Source organism: Anabas testudineus, chromosome 4 (assembly GCF_900324465.2).
Source record: "Anabas testudineus chromosome 4, fAnaTes1.2, whole genome shotgun sequence".
NCBI lineage: Eukaryota > Metazoa > Chordata > Actinopteri > Anabantiformes > Anabantidae > Anabas > Anabas testudineus.
The window spans coordinates 7,186,328-7,202,521 of NC_046613.1; the positions used below are offsets into that span (position 1 = coordinate 7,186,328).

Here is a 16,194-nt window from a genome sequence, read left to right on the forward strand (position 1 = left end):
GCTAAAACTGCAATATTGCAAATCCTTCAAATACCAGTTTATAATTGACCATAACACCTGACATCTAACTTTCCAAAACCAGCTGTGGACGATGCACTCAGCTCCCTTACTTAAGTCAAAGTACCAATGCATTAATGTAAAAATACTCCATTACACTTGAAAGGTTTGCACTCAAAAGCGTGCTTAAATAAAAGCACAAAACAAGTGAGCCTACTCAGTAAAGTACTATAATCTGCACAGTACGTCTGAAGAGGAGACATGAGAAGCATGATTTTCCCCTTTGCTCACCTTGACTTTCTTTTATTACACTTTCCATCATGCTTATAGTTCAGATTCATCTGTTGATCATCTTTCAAATACTGCCTGTAGATAAGGAAATCACATCTACCTTATTTACATTATGTAAATTATGTTACACTGTACAAATAATCAGTGAATAGATACTTCTGTTTAACAGCCCTGAACCTTAATGTATGAAGACTCATCTGAAATGCACCAATGTGATTTATAATAATACATCTACTAAAAGTATCCATTCTGAAAAATTGTTTGATGATTATTTGTTACAGGGTTTTGTCCAGTGGCTTAATTCTCTCCTAAAGGTGATTTAGGGGAAATGTGAGGGGCTGTGACACAAGATGTTTATAAGGGAAGTGTTTTTTGTAATCACAACTATGATATTCACAGGCCACACATCTGACCTGTGGCAGGGGACCCCAGCTTGACACAGCTTCTCCATCGGAACCAGTAATCCTGGCTTAAAGCTTAATAACATATCTATTGTAGCCTAATTGTTTTATTTAAGCTGTGTCTCAATGTAAAATCTCCATCTGAGAGGTAACTTGTAATCACAGCTGTCAAATCAATGTAGTAAAATGTGCAATGTTCCCCTTTAAAAGGTAGTTGGGGGGTGGGGGGGGGGCTGTGTCCATTAACATGCTTGACGTTCGCAGAGGACCAGCAGACGTCCAGCAGCGCCCCCCAGCGGCCAGCCGTGGCGCAGCGCCGTGCAGCCCTGACTGCAGAGGATGAGCTCAGCTGACTGTGCGGCTGTGATTATGTCCTCCAGCGGACAACGACGCCAACACCCAAACACGGTGCGGCAAAACAGGCGTCTCTAATGAATGAGTGCGCAGGAAGACGCATGAGTCACCGATGAGGTCTGCGCGATGTCTTTTAAGGTAAACCTGCTTTTTTTTTTTTTTTTTTTTAATCCATCCGTCTCTCTACACGAAGGCCTCGAGGTGAAATCACACCTGGTTCCTGCAAAATATGTAGACTTTCTAATTTTCAGGGTAACGACCTGGTGTATTTAAAGACGGCGCTGGGCTGAGATAAAGTAGCACTTTACTGACTTTAATGCAACCACCCTGTCTAGCTTTGTGTGTGTGTGTGTGTGTGTGTGTGTGTGTGTGTGTGTGTTAAGGGCAGGTATTGATCAACTAGCTCACCTGTCCTGTCCTTTCATACCCAGACACTCCCGCCCTATAAACCTCTGTTCTTGCACTCAGCTCTACTTTGTTTTCAGCACGTCTGTCAGTGTACATAAGACCATAATGGTGGTTTCAGGCCAGTGTTTGTTGTGTGTATTTACCCTCCAGAAGGAGACACCCCTGGCTAATGCTGTGTTTTGGGCAGCGAGGAAGGGGAACTTGGCTCTGCTACAGCTGCTGCTCAACAGTGGGCGCGTGGACGCAGACTGCAGAGACAGTGTACGGACGCTGCATGTCCTGGATGCTCTGCTGCACGCTTTAACCATAATCCACCTGTGGTAGGGGGACAGAGAGCTTCAAGCCTTACCTCTGTGGTGCATGTTTGTGTGTGTGTGTGTGTGTGTGTGTGTGTGTTTGTACCATCACAATTTCACACCCATGTTATGCATTTGTTGCAATTATGAGAAATGTGGATCGAGCACTTCATGTGTAAACTGGGGACATCTATCCGTTTCATCACCACTATCCAAGCAGTTTTTATTTGAGTTACACCGATTTTGTTGCTAAGTTGACTGAAAATGATGTTTGCTTGCAGTATGGAACAACAGCGCTGATGGTGGTGTCATACAGTGGCCATTACGAGTGTGTCAAAGAACTTATCATGCAAGGAGCGGACATCAACTACCAGAGAGAGGTATGATAGGAGAATGACCAGCTAGCATACACAAACAAATCTGGGGTCTGGTTGTCCAATGGAAGCTCCAGGAAGGCACTGAACCCACCCAAGAAACAGTCCGGCACATGTAAAACCACAAATAATAATTCTTATTATTTTTACACTTCAGTGTTTTGTCCATAATAAACAAATAAGATGTTGGGAGGAACAGTAAAGTTGTAAACGAGGCTTTAATTGGATCAGTTTCTATTCTGACCCTTATTTCATGAACATAAGCATGAAAAGTCATTTTTTACCAGTATGCTTATGCAGTATTTTTTTTTCTCATCTTTGCAGACAGGTTCCACTGCACTGTTCTTTGCCTCTCAGCAGGGACACCATGACGTCGTGAAGCTCCTCTTTGAATTCGGCGCCTCTACTGAATTCCAGACAAAGGTATGCTGCGGGGCAGAGAACGACAGTGAATGACAGCCTTTGTTACACTGGGTGTGATGGGGAGTGCTGCCATGCTATCATCTGAGATGGTGATTCATCACGTGGAGATGCAGTGACAGAAATGATGTACACCACATAAAGCTCGGGCTGCTTTTTTTTTTTTTAAACCTCTGAGGAACATTCTTGTGTGTTTTCGTGGCAGGACGGCGGCACAGCTCTCACCGCTGCCTCTCAGTATGGACACTCCAAGGTGGTGGACACCCTGCTGAAGAATGGAGCCAATGTTCACGACCAGCTGAATGTGAGCGACTTCTGCATCTTCAGCCTCTCGTTAAGTTACTGTCAGTCCTCCCTCGTGGCCCTGTGTTAAACCTTGTTGTCTGATGGTTAATTGCACACAATGTCCCTGCAGCTGGAATCTAGACTCTCAGGTTTCTGCAGACTGCTGAGTCAGACACTTGGCAGGATTAGTTAGTCTGTCTTTAGGCCGGGGAAAACAACCTGACAGCACAAACATCCATTTAAAAAACAGTAGTAATATTGTCATTTGTTATTTATATACTTGCTTTTCAGCAAGCTAAGCAGACCAGTGTTACTGTATGTATGAGATTCTCTGTATTACAGGATGGTGCCACTTCCCTGTTCCTCGCTGCCCAGGAGGGTCATGTGAGTGTGATTCGTCAGCTGCTTTCATCTGGTGCCAAGGTTAACCAAGCCAGGGAGGTAATGCCCCGGCCTTCTTTTACATTGTGAAGGATTTAGAGGACGCAGGCACAGAGTGTCGCCGTCTCATGGCTGCAGTGATTCTAATATTCCTCTTTTCACCTCATCGTTTTTTTGTCCTGTGTTTTACCCCCCCCCACACTCCATCCATGTGTTTTACAGGATGGCACTGCCCCCCTGTGGATGGCAGCTCAGATGGGTCATAGTGAGGTAGTGAAGGTGCTACTCTTACGTGGCGCAGATCGGGATGCAGACAGACAAGTACATTGTTGTTTCAGATATATTAAGATTAATAAGTCCATAAAGTGCTTCTCTTTTCTGTAGTGTCCAAAAAAAGTGCTAAAACCCGTCCAGCTGCTCAGTCTAGAAAATGCCTTTATAAACACTGTAGCTACAAAGATCCTGTCATTTCTAGTGTTAATTAGTGATTGTGTGCCAAACGTTCCAGTTCACTCTTGTCCCTTAAAGGTGCAATTGACCAAACAATCTACTCTGTAGACGGATATTTGTAATGTTTCCCATGTTATGTTTTAAGGATGGATCAACAGCTTTATTTAAAGCAGCTTTAAAGGGACACAACAATGTCGTGGAAGAACTCCTCAAGTTTTCACCTTCACTTGGCCTCCTCAAGGTAGAGGATGCTGCTATAAATCTTCTTTATTTAAAAAAAAAAAGATTATGTATTTGCGGAAATATTTGTATTTGCTTTCTTGCCAAGAGCTGGGTGAAAAGATTAAAAGTATCGTCAAATGTCAAATTGTTGTTTAATACTAACCCTGCAGAAGTGGATAAAGACCTACTTTAGATTTCTTAGTTAGCGAAGAGTACAGAAATACGATGTCAGCTTTATGAATACCTATGCTCGCTTGTTGCTTCCAGAACGGCTCTACTGCCCTTCATGCTGCTGTCATGGGTGGAAATCTGCAAACTGTTCAGCTGCTGCTTGGGGCCAACGCAGACCCCTCTCTACCCAACAAGGTGAGGCAGAAACATGCAGAACACCAAAACACAAGTCGATAACTTTAGTTTATGAACTTCTTTCCTATGTGTTTTGCAGAATAACGAGCTCCCTTCACATCTTACCAAGAATGATCGCATCCTAAAGGTTTTACGTTTGAACATCTTAAACGGAGACAGTTGATGACCACCCAGCTTCCCGCCTTCATGCCTGCCTGTACCACACTGATGTGAGGGAAAAATACAACACAGTGTCATAACCTACTCAACCACAAACTGTACTGTATATAATTCTTGCTTTTGACTGCAGCTAAACTAAAGCTGTTGTAGGTTGAATAAACTAAGTCACACAATGTGCAACCAAAATGTATTTGTCTGCCATATGCATGATCTCCTTTACAGCACATTTATTTATTTTTAATCACCCCAGGTGTTATAAGAGTTCTATATTTTTTGCACACTTTTTCTTTGCCTTTTTAGAGTAATAAAGTGTAAATTGTTAATTTGGACTTGTGTGTTTTATCTGCAACCTTTGACACAGTCAACCACTAGATCCTCTTGTCTACACTGTTTGATTTGGGCATTACAGGTACAGCGCTGGCCTGGCTTAAGTCCTACTTGGCTAGACGGTATATTCGTAGTACCTTGGCAGGGGCAGGTTTCTATCTGACTGCCTCTCCAGTAGCTTGCCACAGGGCTCAGTTCTTGGTCGTCTACTCTTTTCCATCTATACCACATCCCTAGGTGACATCATCCAGTCTCATGGATTTTCCAATAATTTCTATGCTCACAACCTGTCCTGTCATTTCCACTGTCGCATCTCTGCCTGTCTCTCTGACATCTCTACTCAGATGAGAGAGAGGCATCTTCCACTGTCCAAGACAGAAGTTCTTGTCTTCTCAGCCAGACCTTCAATGAAACACACTGATTGTCCCCACTAAGTCACCCAGAAACCTGGGGGTGATCATTGATGATCAGCTGAGCTTTACTGACCACATCTGCTGTTTCTCGAGGACATGCAGATTTGGTCTTTTCAACATCAGAAAGATCAGACCCTACCTTTCAGACTATACAACACAACTCATTGTGCAGACTCTGGTCATATCTCATCTGGAGTACTGCAGATTCTTACTGACGGAGTTACCAGCATGCACCATCAAACCCCTTTAGATGATCTAAAGTGCAGCAGCATGTCTAATTTCTGATCAGCCAAAGGGACACACATCACACAACTTTTCAGATCTCTGCTCTGGCTTCCTGTAGCTGCCTGCATCAGGTTCAAAACCCTGACCCTTGCCTACAAAGTGGTCAACTCAACAGCACCAGGCCAACCTGAACTCCCTCATCCTGGTCTACAGGCCCTCTCGCTCACTGCTCTCTGCAAGTAAACAACGTCCTGTGGTCCCCTCACCTCACTACAAAGGATCCCAGGCAAAACGTTTCAGCGACCTACCCACCTGTGCACGCTCAGATGACTCAAGCTCAACTTTCAAAAACTTGCTGAAAACCGAACTCTTCAAAATCTTTCTCTGCAGTTAAAAAGAAAAAATCTTGCACTTATACCTTATGAAACTGAAACAGATCTTTCCAGAGAACTTTACTTTAAAGTACGTTTTCTTAGCTTAGATATTTGCTTGCTTTGTACCTCACTTGTAAGTCGCTTTGGATGAAAGCATCTGCCATATAACTAAATGTAAACGTAAATGTAATTAATGCAGTGGCAATGTGCATGCTTATTTGACATATGAGGACTTTTATTTTGAAAGGTTAGGCATAATTATAGGCTTTGCAGAGACAAAAAATGCAGTTACAGTAGTAAAACAACAATAAGATATAGTTATAAGACTAATTATAGAAACCAGTTGATATAGTTTTTCACTAGAGGTCAGTGTTTTCACGTGTCCACCTGGATCACGCCTAAAACTCACCTGTGTTGTGGCTGGATACAGAAAATGTTTTCTTTCAGTTTTTTTTCTCCCCGCAAAGTCTTTCTATACACTATAGTAATGTTGAGAGATCCTATTTGTTTTCTATAGAATAAAATATGACAAATATACATACATGAAAATACACGGCTGGTAAAGACAATAACACTGTCACGTGACAACCGCGGAAGTGAGTCAACTTTTAGCTGATGCGGAAGAGACAAATCTGTAGGATGTTTTCCGATTGAAGTTGGTATCAAATTAAAGAAATGTAAGCAGATAAGAGAGAAAAAACAACAAAACATAACTTTTTCGTAGATCTATTAAAGCGACAGACTAAAGTTTGGCCGACAACACAAGACCTAATGGCTGGTGGTAATTTACAGGTGAGTGTCAAACTTTTCCTAAGGTAGCTACTTTCTTACATAAGACTGGGTGTCATCAGAAAATCTTTTATAATAGTTTTGTAAATAAACTAAACGCTTTTTTTTACTGCGAAAGCCCGTCTATTCTAATACCTCAAAGATTAAGTAAAAGTTGTTTTTAGGGTTTTGAATTAATTATTAATGGCTTTATTATTGGCTATTAAATCATTTACCGACGTGTCAGCTAGAAGTTAACATTTGGGTTGCCAGATTGTGAAAATACCCATTATTGGTTTTTACCTTTTTACACTACAGAAAGTAACTAAGTACATTTACTCAAGTGCTGTATGCTACTCGAGTATATGTTTGGAGTACTTTTATATTATTTTATGTGGTTATGTTTTTATATGTATTATTTGTGAATATAATGTTATACTACTTTCTATCTCTATTCCATTTCCATTCTATTTGTTTACCCAGCTACATATGTGTTGTAGCTGTTGTTACTGGTTTACTAATAGATGCATATACCTTATATTAAAACATTTGACAAATAACACTAAATCAACAGTGATGGGGAAGCTATTTTCAAAGAATAACTTTGCAAAGTACCAGTTACTTCACAGTGGAAGCTAAAACTAAACTTAAAAAATGACAAATAATGACATGAATTTGCTGTTAGTCTTAATTAGATTCTTTAGTTTCTGCCAGGTGGAAAAACTCATAAGAGGCCTTTAGAAGATACTGATGAAGCATACTTTGGTTGCAGCTATGAAATGAAATTCTATTATCTCTCATCACAACAAACTACTTTCTGGTAAAAGTTGTACTGTGTCTGTTTCATTGATAGTTTTACTTACTATTGAGGTTTCATTTTTAGATTAAAGATTTCTTACAACCTGGCAACCCAAAAGTCGCCTGTTAGTTTCTTCTTAACAAGCTTTTAATCTGTGAGTTATATAAGTGTGTTATCCTAAATTGTTTTTGTTGGCTGCTGTTCTCAGAAAGCTATAGATCTCGCCAGCAAAGCTGCAGAGGAGGACAAAGCCAAAAACTACCTAGAGGCCCTCAGATGTTATCAGCAAGCTGTGCAGTACTTCCTACATGTTGTCAAGTGTGAGGAACTTAAAACTCCAATCAGTGTTTTATTTTTACAATTTACAAATGAAAACATTTGGGGGTTTTCTTCTACTTCACTTGTATTAATGATCTAAATTACTTACTGTGCTGCAGATGAGGCCCAGGGCGATCGAGCCAAACAGAGCATCAGGGCCAAGTGTGCCGACTACCTGGACAGAGCCGAGCAGCTGAAGGAATATCTGAGCAAGAAGGAGAAGGCTCCTCCGGCCAAACCTGTCAAAGAGTCTGGTGACAAAGGGTGAGACTGACCTAAAAGGTCACTAGATAAATTGGTATCCTTATGTTTGCTGCTGTTGTGAAATAACTTTGACACATGCTACAACATATCCAGTAAAGCTTTGTTTTTCAGGTCCTGTGATTTAATAGTAAACACCTATCTAATCTGGTACTGACGATAGGGAAAATAAAATAGTTCATAAGCAGTGTTTTTGTTCCAAATGGATTTAATTGTAAGAACAGCTTCAATCATATTGTCCGTAGTAACTTGGAATTGTTTAATCCTACATACATCTTCATTTATAATAGAGACATTGAATTTTCAATTTGTTGAAATGTGTGCCTCAGTGTAGTCCATTTAAGATGAATACCATCTTAATTTGTAGGAGCTTAAATTAGGAAAGTATAAGGAAACAATGGGATCTGTAAAATCAAATATTACTGTGTACCCCAAAAAGTGTATTAACTATTTAATAAATACCAATGTGGATTGTTTTCTTTTGATTTCAGAAACGAAAGCGATGAAGGGGACGACCCAGAGAAGAAGAAGTTCCAAAATCAGCTCTCAGGTGAAAGATGCTGTCAAAGATATTGAATAATTTAACAGCACAGGTTAAAATTAGTGTTAAAACAAGAGTTATTCAGCAGGTTTACAGGAAGTTTTAGAAAGTTATATATGAAGTATGATATATAAAGTATACCTACAGGCGCCATTGTCATGGAAAAGCCAAACATTAAGTGGGACGATGTAGCTGGACTCGAGGGAGCCAAAGAGGCCTTAAAAGAAGCCGTCATCCTGCCCATCAAATTTCCTCATCTGTTCACAGGTTTGTAACTGAGAACCATCTTCAATCCTCCTGTGTGCACTGTATTTAATAAAACAGTATCTGTGTGTGTAGGAAAGCGAACTCCTTGGCGGGGGATCCTCCTTTTTGGTCCTCCAGGAACAGGGAAGTCATACCTGGCCAAGGCGGTGGCCACAGAAGCCAACAACTCCACCTTCTTTTCCATCTCCTCCTCCGACCTTGTGTCCAAGTGGTTGGGCGAAAGTGAAAAGTGAGAGCCCAGTCCATTCCGTGATGATATGGAATATGAGAGGCTGACACTGACCATCTGCTGTTTCTCCCTCTCCAGGCTGGTGAAGAACCTGTTCAGTTTAGCGCGAGAACACAAACCGTCAATCATTTTCATAGACGAGGTCGACTCCCTGTGTGGCTCCAGGAGCGAGAACGAGAGCGAAGCGGCGCGCAGAATCAAGACAGAGTTCCTCGTCCAGATGCAGGGTGAGCAAGAAGAGGAACTGGAAAGTCCGAGCTCTGATCCGAGTAGCACTACTAGCACTTTATTAAGACATTCTGTTCTCCTCTCAGGTGTTGGAAATGATAACGAGGGAATCCTGGTCCTGGGAGCAACAAACATCCCATGGACCTTAGACTCAGCTATCAGGAGAAGGTTAGAAGGTTTCTCTTACTTAAACTTTACTTAAGTAAATAAAAATGATCCTACCTTATCACCTCTCAAGCCAATATTGACCAATATTCATTAATAGGCACAAAAGACATAAAAGTAAGGACACTTGAATCAGTGTGTTTTCTTTTATTAAATCTCTTAAAGAGGTCATCATAAGATGCTATGCTATTCATAGCACAACCCTGAATCTGAATCTTGTCAAATATCTGTTGTCATTCCACCCTGGACTATAATTACTGACCCATTTTCGTACATCTATTTTTATCCATCTCACATATTCTGTATATATACTGAGTCTTCTGTACTGATGTTATTCTGTATTTGTGTTGGTGTGGATCTTTCCTGGTTCTCTTTCTTTCTGTTTGAAATTTGAATGAATACCTTTGAAGAGAGAAAGTAGCTACGTGAAATCCATAAGGGAAAACAAACAGGAGTCAGGAGGTTAAATGCTTTATAATGGCTCATTAATTGTTTTGTCTGCATCGTAGGTTTGAAAAGCGAATCTACATTCCTCTGCCCGAGGAGCACGCCCGCTCCTCCATGTTCAAACTGCATCTTGGCTCCACCCCCAACAGTTTGACCGATGCAGACTTCATCACTTTGGGCAAGAAGACAGAGGGCTACTCTGGGGCGGACATCAGTATTATTGTCAGAGACGCCCTCATGCAGCCTGTCAGGAAGGTCCAGTCAGCCACTCACTTCAAAAAGGTATAAACACAGTAACGGTAACTTGTATTAATTATTCTACTGCTCCCATTTCAGATCTAAAGAAAAGATCTTTTGGGAGCTGTCCTCAAACAGTCAGTTCCTCTTAGAGCCACTTAATAAAGACTGTATTGCTGAGTCCATGAAGACTTTTATATTTGAAGTGCAAGAATAGATTTGCTCTATTTACTTACACTTACATACAGTTGCATCAGCCGCACACCGTTTCTCCTAGAAGTTGTTAAAGTCAGTTCAGGTGATGGTCAAGAGAAAGTGGGCCAACATGAATACCACTTTGTTATGGAAGTGATCATTTGGGGGTTTTGTTATTTATTAGTCATAACAAGTCATATACTCTTCTGCTTTGATAGTTTAGGACTGGGACTGACAGGGCCCTGACTTTAGTTTGCTCAGCTTGACTCACCAAGTGTCATTTTAGCTATTTACATCTAGATTTAATCATTTTCCTCCTAAGGTTATTATTGGGTCCCAGCACTGGGATTAATCTTTGCAAAAGCTTCAATATGAAGAAAGATATTTATGTACATAAGTGAGTGTTTTTTACATGAGTGTTACATCATCATAAAGACTTACATTTATTCATTTTAACCCTGTCCTAGGAATAAATGCCTTCATATGAATATTTGGTGCAGATTGAAAGGTTTTGAGGCTCTGATTAGGCTGTTGAGTGACAGCCAAATGTGGCAAAACTGGATATTATGTGAAAATAATAAAAAGTAGCACGTGCATCTGGAAGACAACAATCTGAAAACCAATGAACTATCTTCTGTGATTGTATCAGATGTTTTTTATCTTTTTCTGATCCTTCTGCATCTCTAATGATTTCTTCCTTTATTCTGTGTCCAAACACACACACACACACACACACACACACACTCACTCTCTCTCACTCGTACATTAAGGTCCGGGGGTCACAATGGAACAAACCCGACGTTGTGGTGGAGGATCTGCTGACTCCATGCTCACCAGGAGAACCTAACGCCGTAGAGATGACGTGGATGGATGTACCTGGGGAGAAACTTTTAGAGCCAGTTGTGTCCATGGTAAGAACACATTTCAGATATACAGCAGGGAAGGAAAATGGATGTTATTTAACCTATGGCTTTCCTTTCTATTGCCTGGGAGTTTTTAACAAACACTGCAGTGATCAGGATACATTCTGACCTCTGTGATGTTCTCCGTACAGGCTGACATGCTGAGATCACTGACAAACACTAAGCCCACAGTGAACGAGCAGGACCTGGAGAAACTGAAGAAGTTTACTGAAGATTTTGGCCAAGAGGGCTAACTCTACTCACACTGTGCTCATGAACAGGACTGCACCTAACATGTATCCTCACTGTTGGTTATGGTTTTGATTAGTTGATTAATCTTTTGGTCAAATGAAGTGTTTTAAAATGATGGGAATGGTCCATGAAAGGTTACTAGGGTCCAAAGCACACATTACCTTAAGAAAACAGAAAACAAGCTGATGGTACTATTTTCCTCCTATAGCAGCAAATGTTTGCTGTTCTTACTTAGAACTGGCTAAAAGGATTAATCAGTTACCACAATCTGAAATAATCACTTTATCTATTTGAGCACTATTTACCAGTCCTCATGTTTACATCTAAACACTTGCCAGGTTTCATATTTCTTATATTGTTGCTTTTTCTTTGCTTGTCTCAAACAAACCAATATGATAATGGTGATGCTACAATGGGCAAAACTTTTCTAAGACTACATATCTCACTTAACAGAATTGGTTAACATTCTTGGCTTTTATAAATGGGACGTTATACTTGAAGTTCCTTCTATTTTAAACATGTAAATTACTATTTACTGGTTGTTATTTCACTACATACAAAGTGGGAAAGTGTAATTATGTGCACATCTTGTGTGGGTGTGAGGTTATTTAAAAGAACATAGATGAGGCCATCCTGGGTTTCTGTGGTTACTGGTTTGCAGGACTTTGTTTTGTTAAGTTTATTATGCATAAAATATTGTAAAAAAAAAAGAAAAAAAAAAAAGCTTTATAACCATTTCTAAACATAGATCTAAATGTGCATAAATGCTATATTAAATGCACATTTTCTACACTAACAATTTCTTGTCATTATCTTCTAACTCTGTTGCCTTTTGCAGCTGACTACAGCTTTATTAACAGTTTCTTGTGGGGTTTACATGTGTTGCTGTTTGGTTACATACGTGAAACGTAAGGTGGTCGTGTGCACTTTTGTTTTATTTCATATATGTTCTGTGAACAAAAGTCTCAGGGTTAAATAAACAAAAATCAGGAGTCATTTCCAACTCTGTGAATATATTTAGTTGTTAAAATACATTGCTTATTTCTTTCTTTCTAATGCTGGGTAAATCATAATTTAATTATAGTAGTTTAGATGATAAGAATATCGTAACTAATTACACAACTTCAAACATTAAAGATCTGCAGAAAAATGATACACTGCTCGTACAAGTTGATCATTCACAGAACTTAAATTATTTGGAAGGAAGACGTTTATATCTCCTCAGTTAGTGCCATTAATGAATATATGCTTTGTTTGAAAAGCAGAACTAGGTGTTTTCTATTTAGCTGCTGTCACAAAATAATCACAATGCATATGAATAATGGAAAACAGTAAAAATCAATTGCCATTAAACCTCAAGAGACTTGTCAGTATTCGTACATAATAAAATGAAAACCAAAGTATCAATTCAAACACTGAAAGGTGAAATGAAAGGTATGATTCACAGCTTGCAGTGGAAAAAAATAATTACCATAGCTAATGCAGTAATGTCCCTTTTTACTTGAAAGCATATTGTGTACATGACAGTTTTTCCTCATGTAGACTCTTTTGTGTTGATGACATCAGATCACAATCAGATTGAACCGGGTACCTTGAAATGCTACACTGAAAGTGATTAGTGTATATATGTGTGTGTGTGTGTGTGTGTGTGTGTGTGCTCCTCTTCATAGGGTCATGCTAAAAAACCTGAGGAAACACTGCATATTCACAACCAAAACAGACAAATAACTCAAGTTACCATAAGGTACAGTGAACAGATAAACACAAAAACTGTGAAAAGGAACAAAAAAACCTGAAACACTTCACTTTTAAGATACTTGTGCAAATATAAAAGGATGCATGTTCCATGAAACAAAGAAACACAAACAATGTGACTGAGACATTAGCTGAAGAACCTGGAGTGTACATAAAAGGAGTAGTATATGCCCTGTCATGTAAATAACTCTTCAATATTTTTAATACTTGTAGTTTTTGGTTAAGAACATTCATATTCAGAAAACACAAAGAGGGTGGGAAACAGCCACATGGGGCATATGAGAAAGTGCTAAACATATTTACTGCATGTAAAGGACACATTGAGAGTAGTTCTCCTGCCCATCACAATCATGCTTCATTGACGAAGTCAACCAGCAGACATTTCACTCCAACTCATGTGATGGCACAAAGAGGAAGTCAAACGCTGTGAATACAGGGGGATCTGTGTGCTACTGAATCTACATTCTTCAAAATACTAGAAGACGGAAAAGAGAGAACCAATTGCCAAACCCGTGGCCGCTCCAGCGAGCATGCTCAAAGCCACATCCCCACCGTTGTCGCGTTGACGCTCCTGAATAATAACATGGTTCACTCCAGGAGATGGGTACCCACCTACAAAACAAAAGACATATGGTGTCTTATTTACATTTGAATGTGCTTAAATTATTAAATTGGAATTACTGTATTTATGAGGTTAAACCTTTTTAACAACTCTGATAGCTACTGTATAGCATTAAATGCTGTTTTTTTAAAGATCACACGATACAAGATATGTTAAGTATAATGAGTTTTACTAAAGCATCAATTTACTCAACGCTGCAATTTGCCAAGTTTCATGTCAGCCAGCGCCCTCTTACATTCAGCTGAGAATTATTTACCTTGGTACTGGTGAGGATAAGCTACAGTGTAGGGTTGCCCATCAGCGGTGTACACAATCTGTGTAGCATATGGGGGAGGTGCAACATATTCTCCATATGGGCCTGGTGCATACACCTGGTAAAAAAAAATCAGACACAAATGTTAATAAGTTGTAACAAGTCTCTCACATGAGGTGTTTGATCTAATCTTAATGACACAAATACTAGCTCATATATAACTTTTAGCCACTTCCAGCTACACCAGTAGATGGCAGTAGAGTAAAACTTTGTTGTTATATTGTATTCTTATTTATTGGCTTTAGCTTGTTCAGTAGCCTACAGATGAAACAGTGATTTAATTATTAACACATAATCTTGCTCATAGATCTATAGGATACTTATAGGATGTAGTTTGACCAGTTTAATGTGAAAAATAAAAGTCGGTGGAGAATTAAACACACAGGTAATTATGCATTGAGTTATTACTAAGCAATGGCAACATTTAACTTCTTCTTTAGACGCTTGCATCCAGACTATGTAAGTTACCTGTGGTTGCTGAGCATATTCAGAGTAAGGGGGAGGGGCAGATGCCATCACTTCCTGCGCAAAACCAATCTGAGGAGCAGCAATCATCTGAAAATAAAAACACAACAGAGATGAGGACATCTCACCTAAAAAACTGAGAAGGAGCAGCAGAAAACTGAGCTCAACAGCACTGAAAAATGGAATTCAGATAAATATTACAAATATAACCATGGTCACTCCTACTGAATTACCATCATCGAGTACATATAATTCAAAAATAAAAATACTCACATTAATTCTGGCATCCTGAAGTGCCATGGTCCATGCCCTGCAACAAAAGTTGACACCACGTTGTCTTGGAATTAAAATCATAACTACAATACCTAATATTAAACCATTCGACTGAGGCCAAATTAATGACTTACAGAGCATCATCTGCACTGTCTGCACACAAGCTGATGACTCGTCCATCTCTGCACACTATCTGGAGCAAGGCATCACGCATCTTCCCCTCTGGCGGGTTCAGCTCTAAGAAACCAAAGAGTAGGACAAAAGGTGAACAAGCATGTTTCCAAGTGTGTGGAAAAGTTGGTTAATACCAACTATTACAATTTTATCAGCATGCAGCAGATGACAAGTACCTTGACATGCAGCACTGCTGCGGATGTTGATGCAGTCGACCCTCATGTGGATGTCATCCTCCATGTCATGTCGTTGTTGATCATTGTAGAACACAAGTCGTCCATCAGCCCACAAGTCAAACCAGTTTCTTTTCCACCGACGTAATATGGTACCTTTTATTCAAATATGATATTGTCAAGTTCAATCCAAACAGAATTAATTCAACTTCATCGTTTATGTCACAGCATATTTGTCAACCAAGTAACACACAACTCTCATTCTGCTAAAGCTGTCATCACTTTGTACACTAACTTACTTTGTCGATGGAGCCAACCGCTCTTCACCATAGCCATCTTAGAAGAAGCACCTACAAACATTGAAAAAGTATCTTAGTGTCTGCTTTAAATGAGGCAAACTCATGGCTGCTCCCTGGGCCTGGCAAAACACACAAACACTAGTAGCATAAGTCAACGTGTTCAATCAATAGGTCGGTCGATTCATTTTGCTCATTGTGTGTTAACATTACCTCACCTCTCTGCTACTTACAACAGATACTAACAGATCCTGTCACAACAGGCCAGCTGTGGATAGGTCTTCCTCATGTCTTATTTATTTACAACTTAGAGAAGTGAAGAATTGTTGAATATGCGATAATGTAAGCACAACAACCCGTGAACACATGGTAACAATTTCACTAACTAACCTACTTTGTATTTCTTTGACACCAAACGTAGCATAACTCTTACCTAACGCTAACGTTGTTTGGATAAATAATGCGAGCTGAGCACTAGTAGCTGGCTAAGTAGCGCTAGCTGTTAGTTCAGTGTTCACAGTTAGATAAAACATTAAAACGGGCCCTTACAGTTGCCAGTAAAGTACAGAAATTATTAAAGGACGTGTGTTATTTGGTTACTTACGTGATTATGTGTATGTTTTGTGAAAAGATGGATTCGTTGGTGAGGATAAAACAAACACGGAAGTGAGATATGTGAAAAGACGATGCTCTCCTCGGACAGATATTACCAGACCGGCTGGACACAGCGCGTCCACAGGCGGCCGCTGTTCTCTGGTCGTCGGCCGCTGT

The 16,194-nt window shown here is 39.9% G+C and overlaps 3 protein-coding genes across 4 annotated transcripts; 2 read left to right on the plus strand and 1 right to left on the minus strand.

Moving 5' to 3' along the window:
• Positions 1-1,040: 1,040 nt before the first annotated feature.
• ankrd29 (ankyrin repeat domain 29) lies at positions 1,041-4,727 on the plus strand. 2 transcript variants are annotated; one of them, XM_026345396.2, is made up of 10 exons: positions 1,041-1,181; positions 1,602-1,712; positions 2,029-2,127; positions 2,446-2,544; positions 2,747-2,845; positions 3,169-3,267; positions 3,430-3,528; positions 3,803-3,898; positions 4,147-4,245; positions 4,325-4,727. In XM_026345396.2, exons 1-10 carry the CDS (start codon positions 1,170-1,172, stop codon positions 4,406-4,408), a joined length of 897 nt encoding a protein of 298 aa, XP_026201181.1. In that variant the 5' UTR covers positions 1,041-1,169; the 3' UTR covers positions 4,409-4,727. The 2 variants fall into 2 exon arrangements, with proteins under 2 accessions (XP_026201181.1, XP_026201182.1); XM_026345397.2 differs by lacking the exon at positions 1,041-1,181 and having other exon boundaries at positions 1,613-1,771.
• Positions 4,728-6,349: 1,622 nt separating this feature from the next.
• LOC113152245 (vacuolar protein sorting-associated protein 4B-like) lies at positions 6,350-12,081 on the plus strand. Its single transcript, XM_026345383.1, has 11 exons — positions 6,350-6,535; positions 7,519-7,630; positions 7,748-7,892; positions 8,381-8,439; positions 8,578-8,697; positions 8,770-8,926; positions 9,005-9,153; positions 9,241-9,322; positions 9,829-10,048; positions 10,969-11,109; positions 11,253-12,081. The coding sequence occupies exons 1-11, from the start codon at positions 6,515-6,517 to the stop codon at positions 11,352-11,354; spliced, it is 1,308 nt and encodes a 435-aa protein (XP_026201168.1). The 5' UTR covers positions 6,350-6,514; the 3' UTR covers positions 11,355-12,081.
• A 188-nt stretch (positions 12,082-12,269) lies between these two features.
• plekhb2 (pleckstrin homology domain containing, family B (evectins) member 2) lies at positions 12,270-16,134 on the minus strand. Its single transcript, XM_026345405.1, has 8 exons — positions 16,028-16,134; positions 15,427-15,477; positions 15,131-15,283; positions 14,915-15,017; positions 14,781-14,817; positions 14,511-14,597; positions 13,986-14,100; positions 12,270-13,719 (listed from the first exon to the last, which is right to left on the minus strand). Exons 2-8 carry the CDS (start codon positions 15,461-15,463, stop codon positions 13,583-13,585), a joined length of 669 nt encoding a protein of 222 aa, XP_026201190.1. The 5' UTR covers positions 15,464-15,477; positions 16,028-16,134; the 3' UTR covers positions 12,270-13,582.
• Between the last annotated feature and the right edge of the window lie 60 nt (positions 16,135-16,194).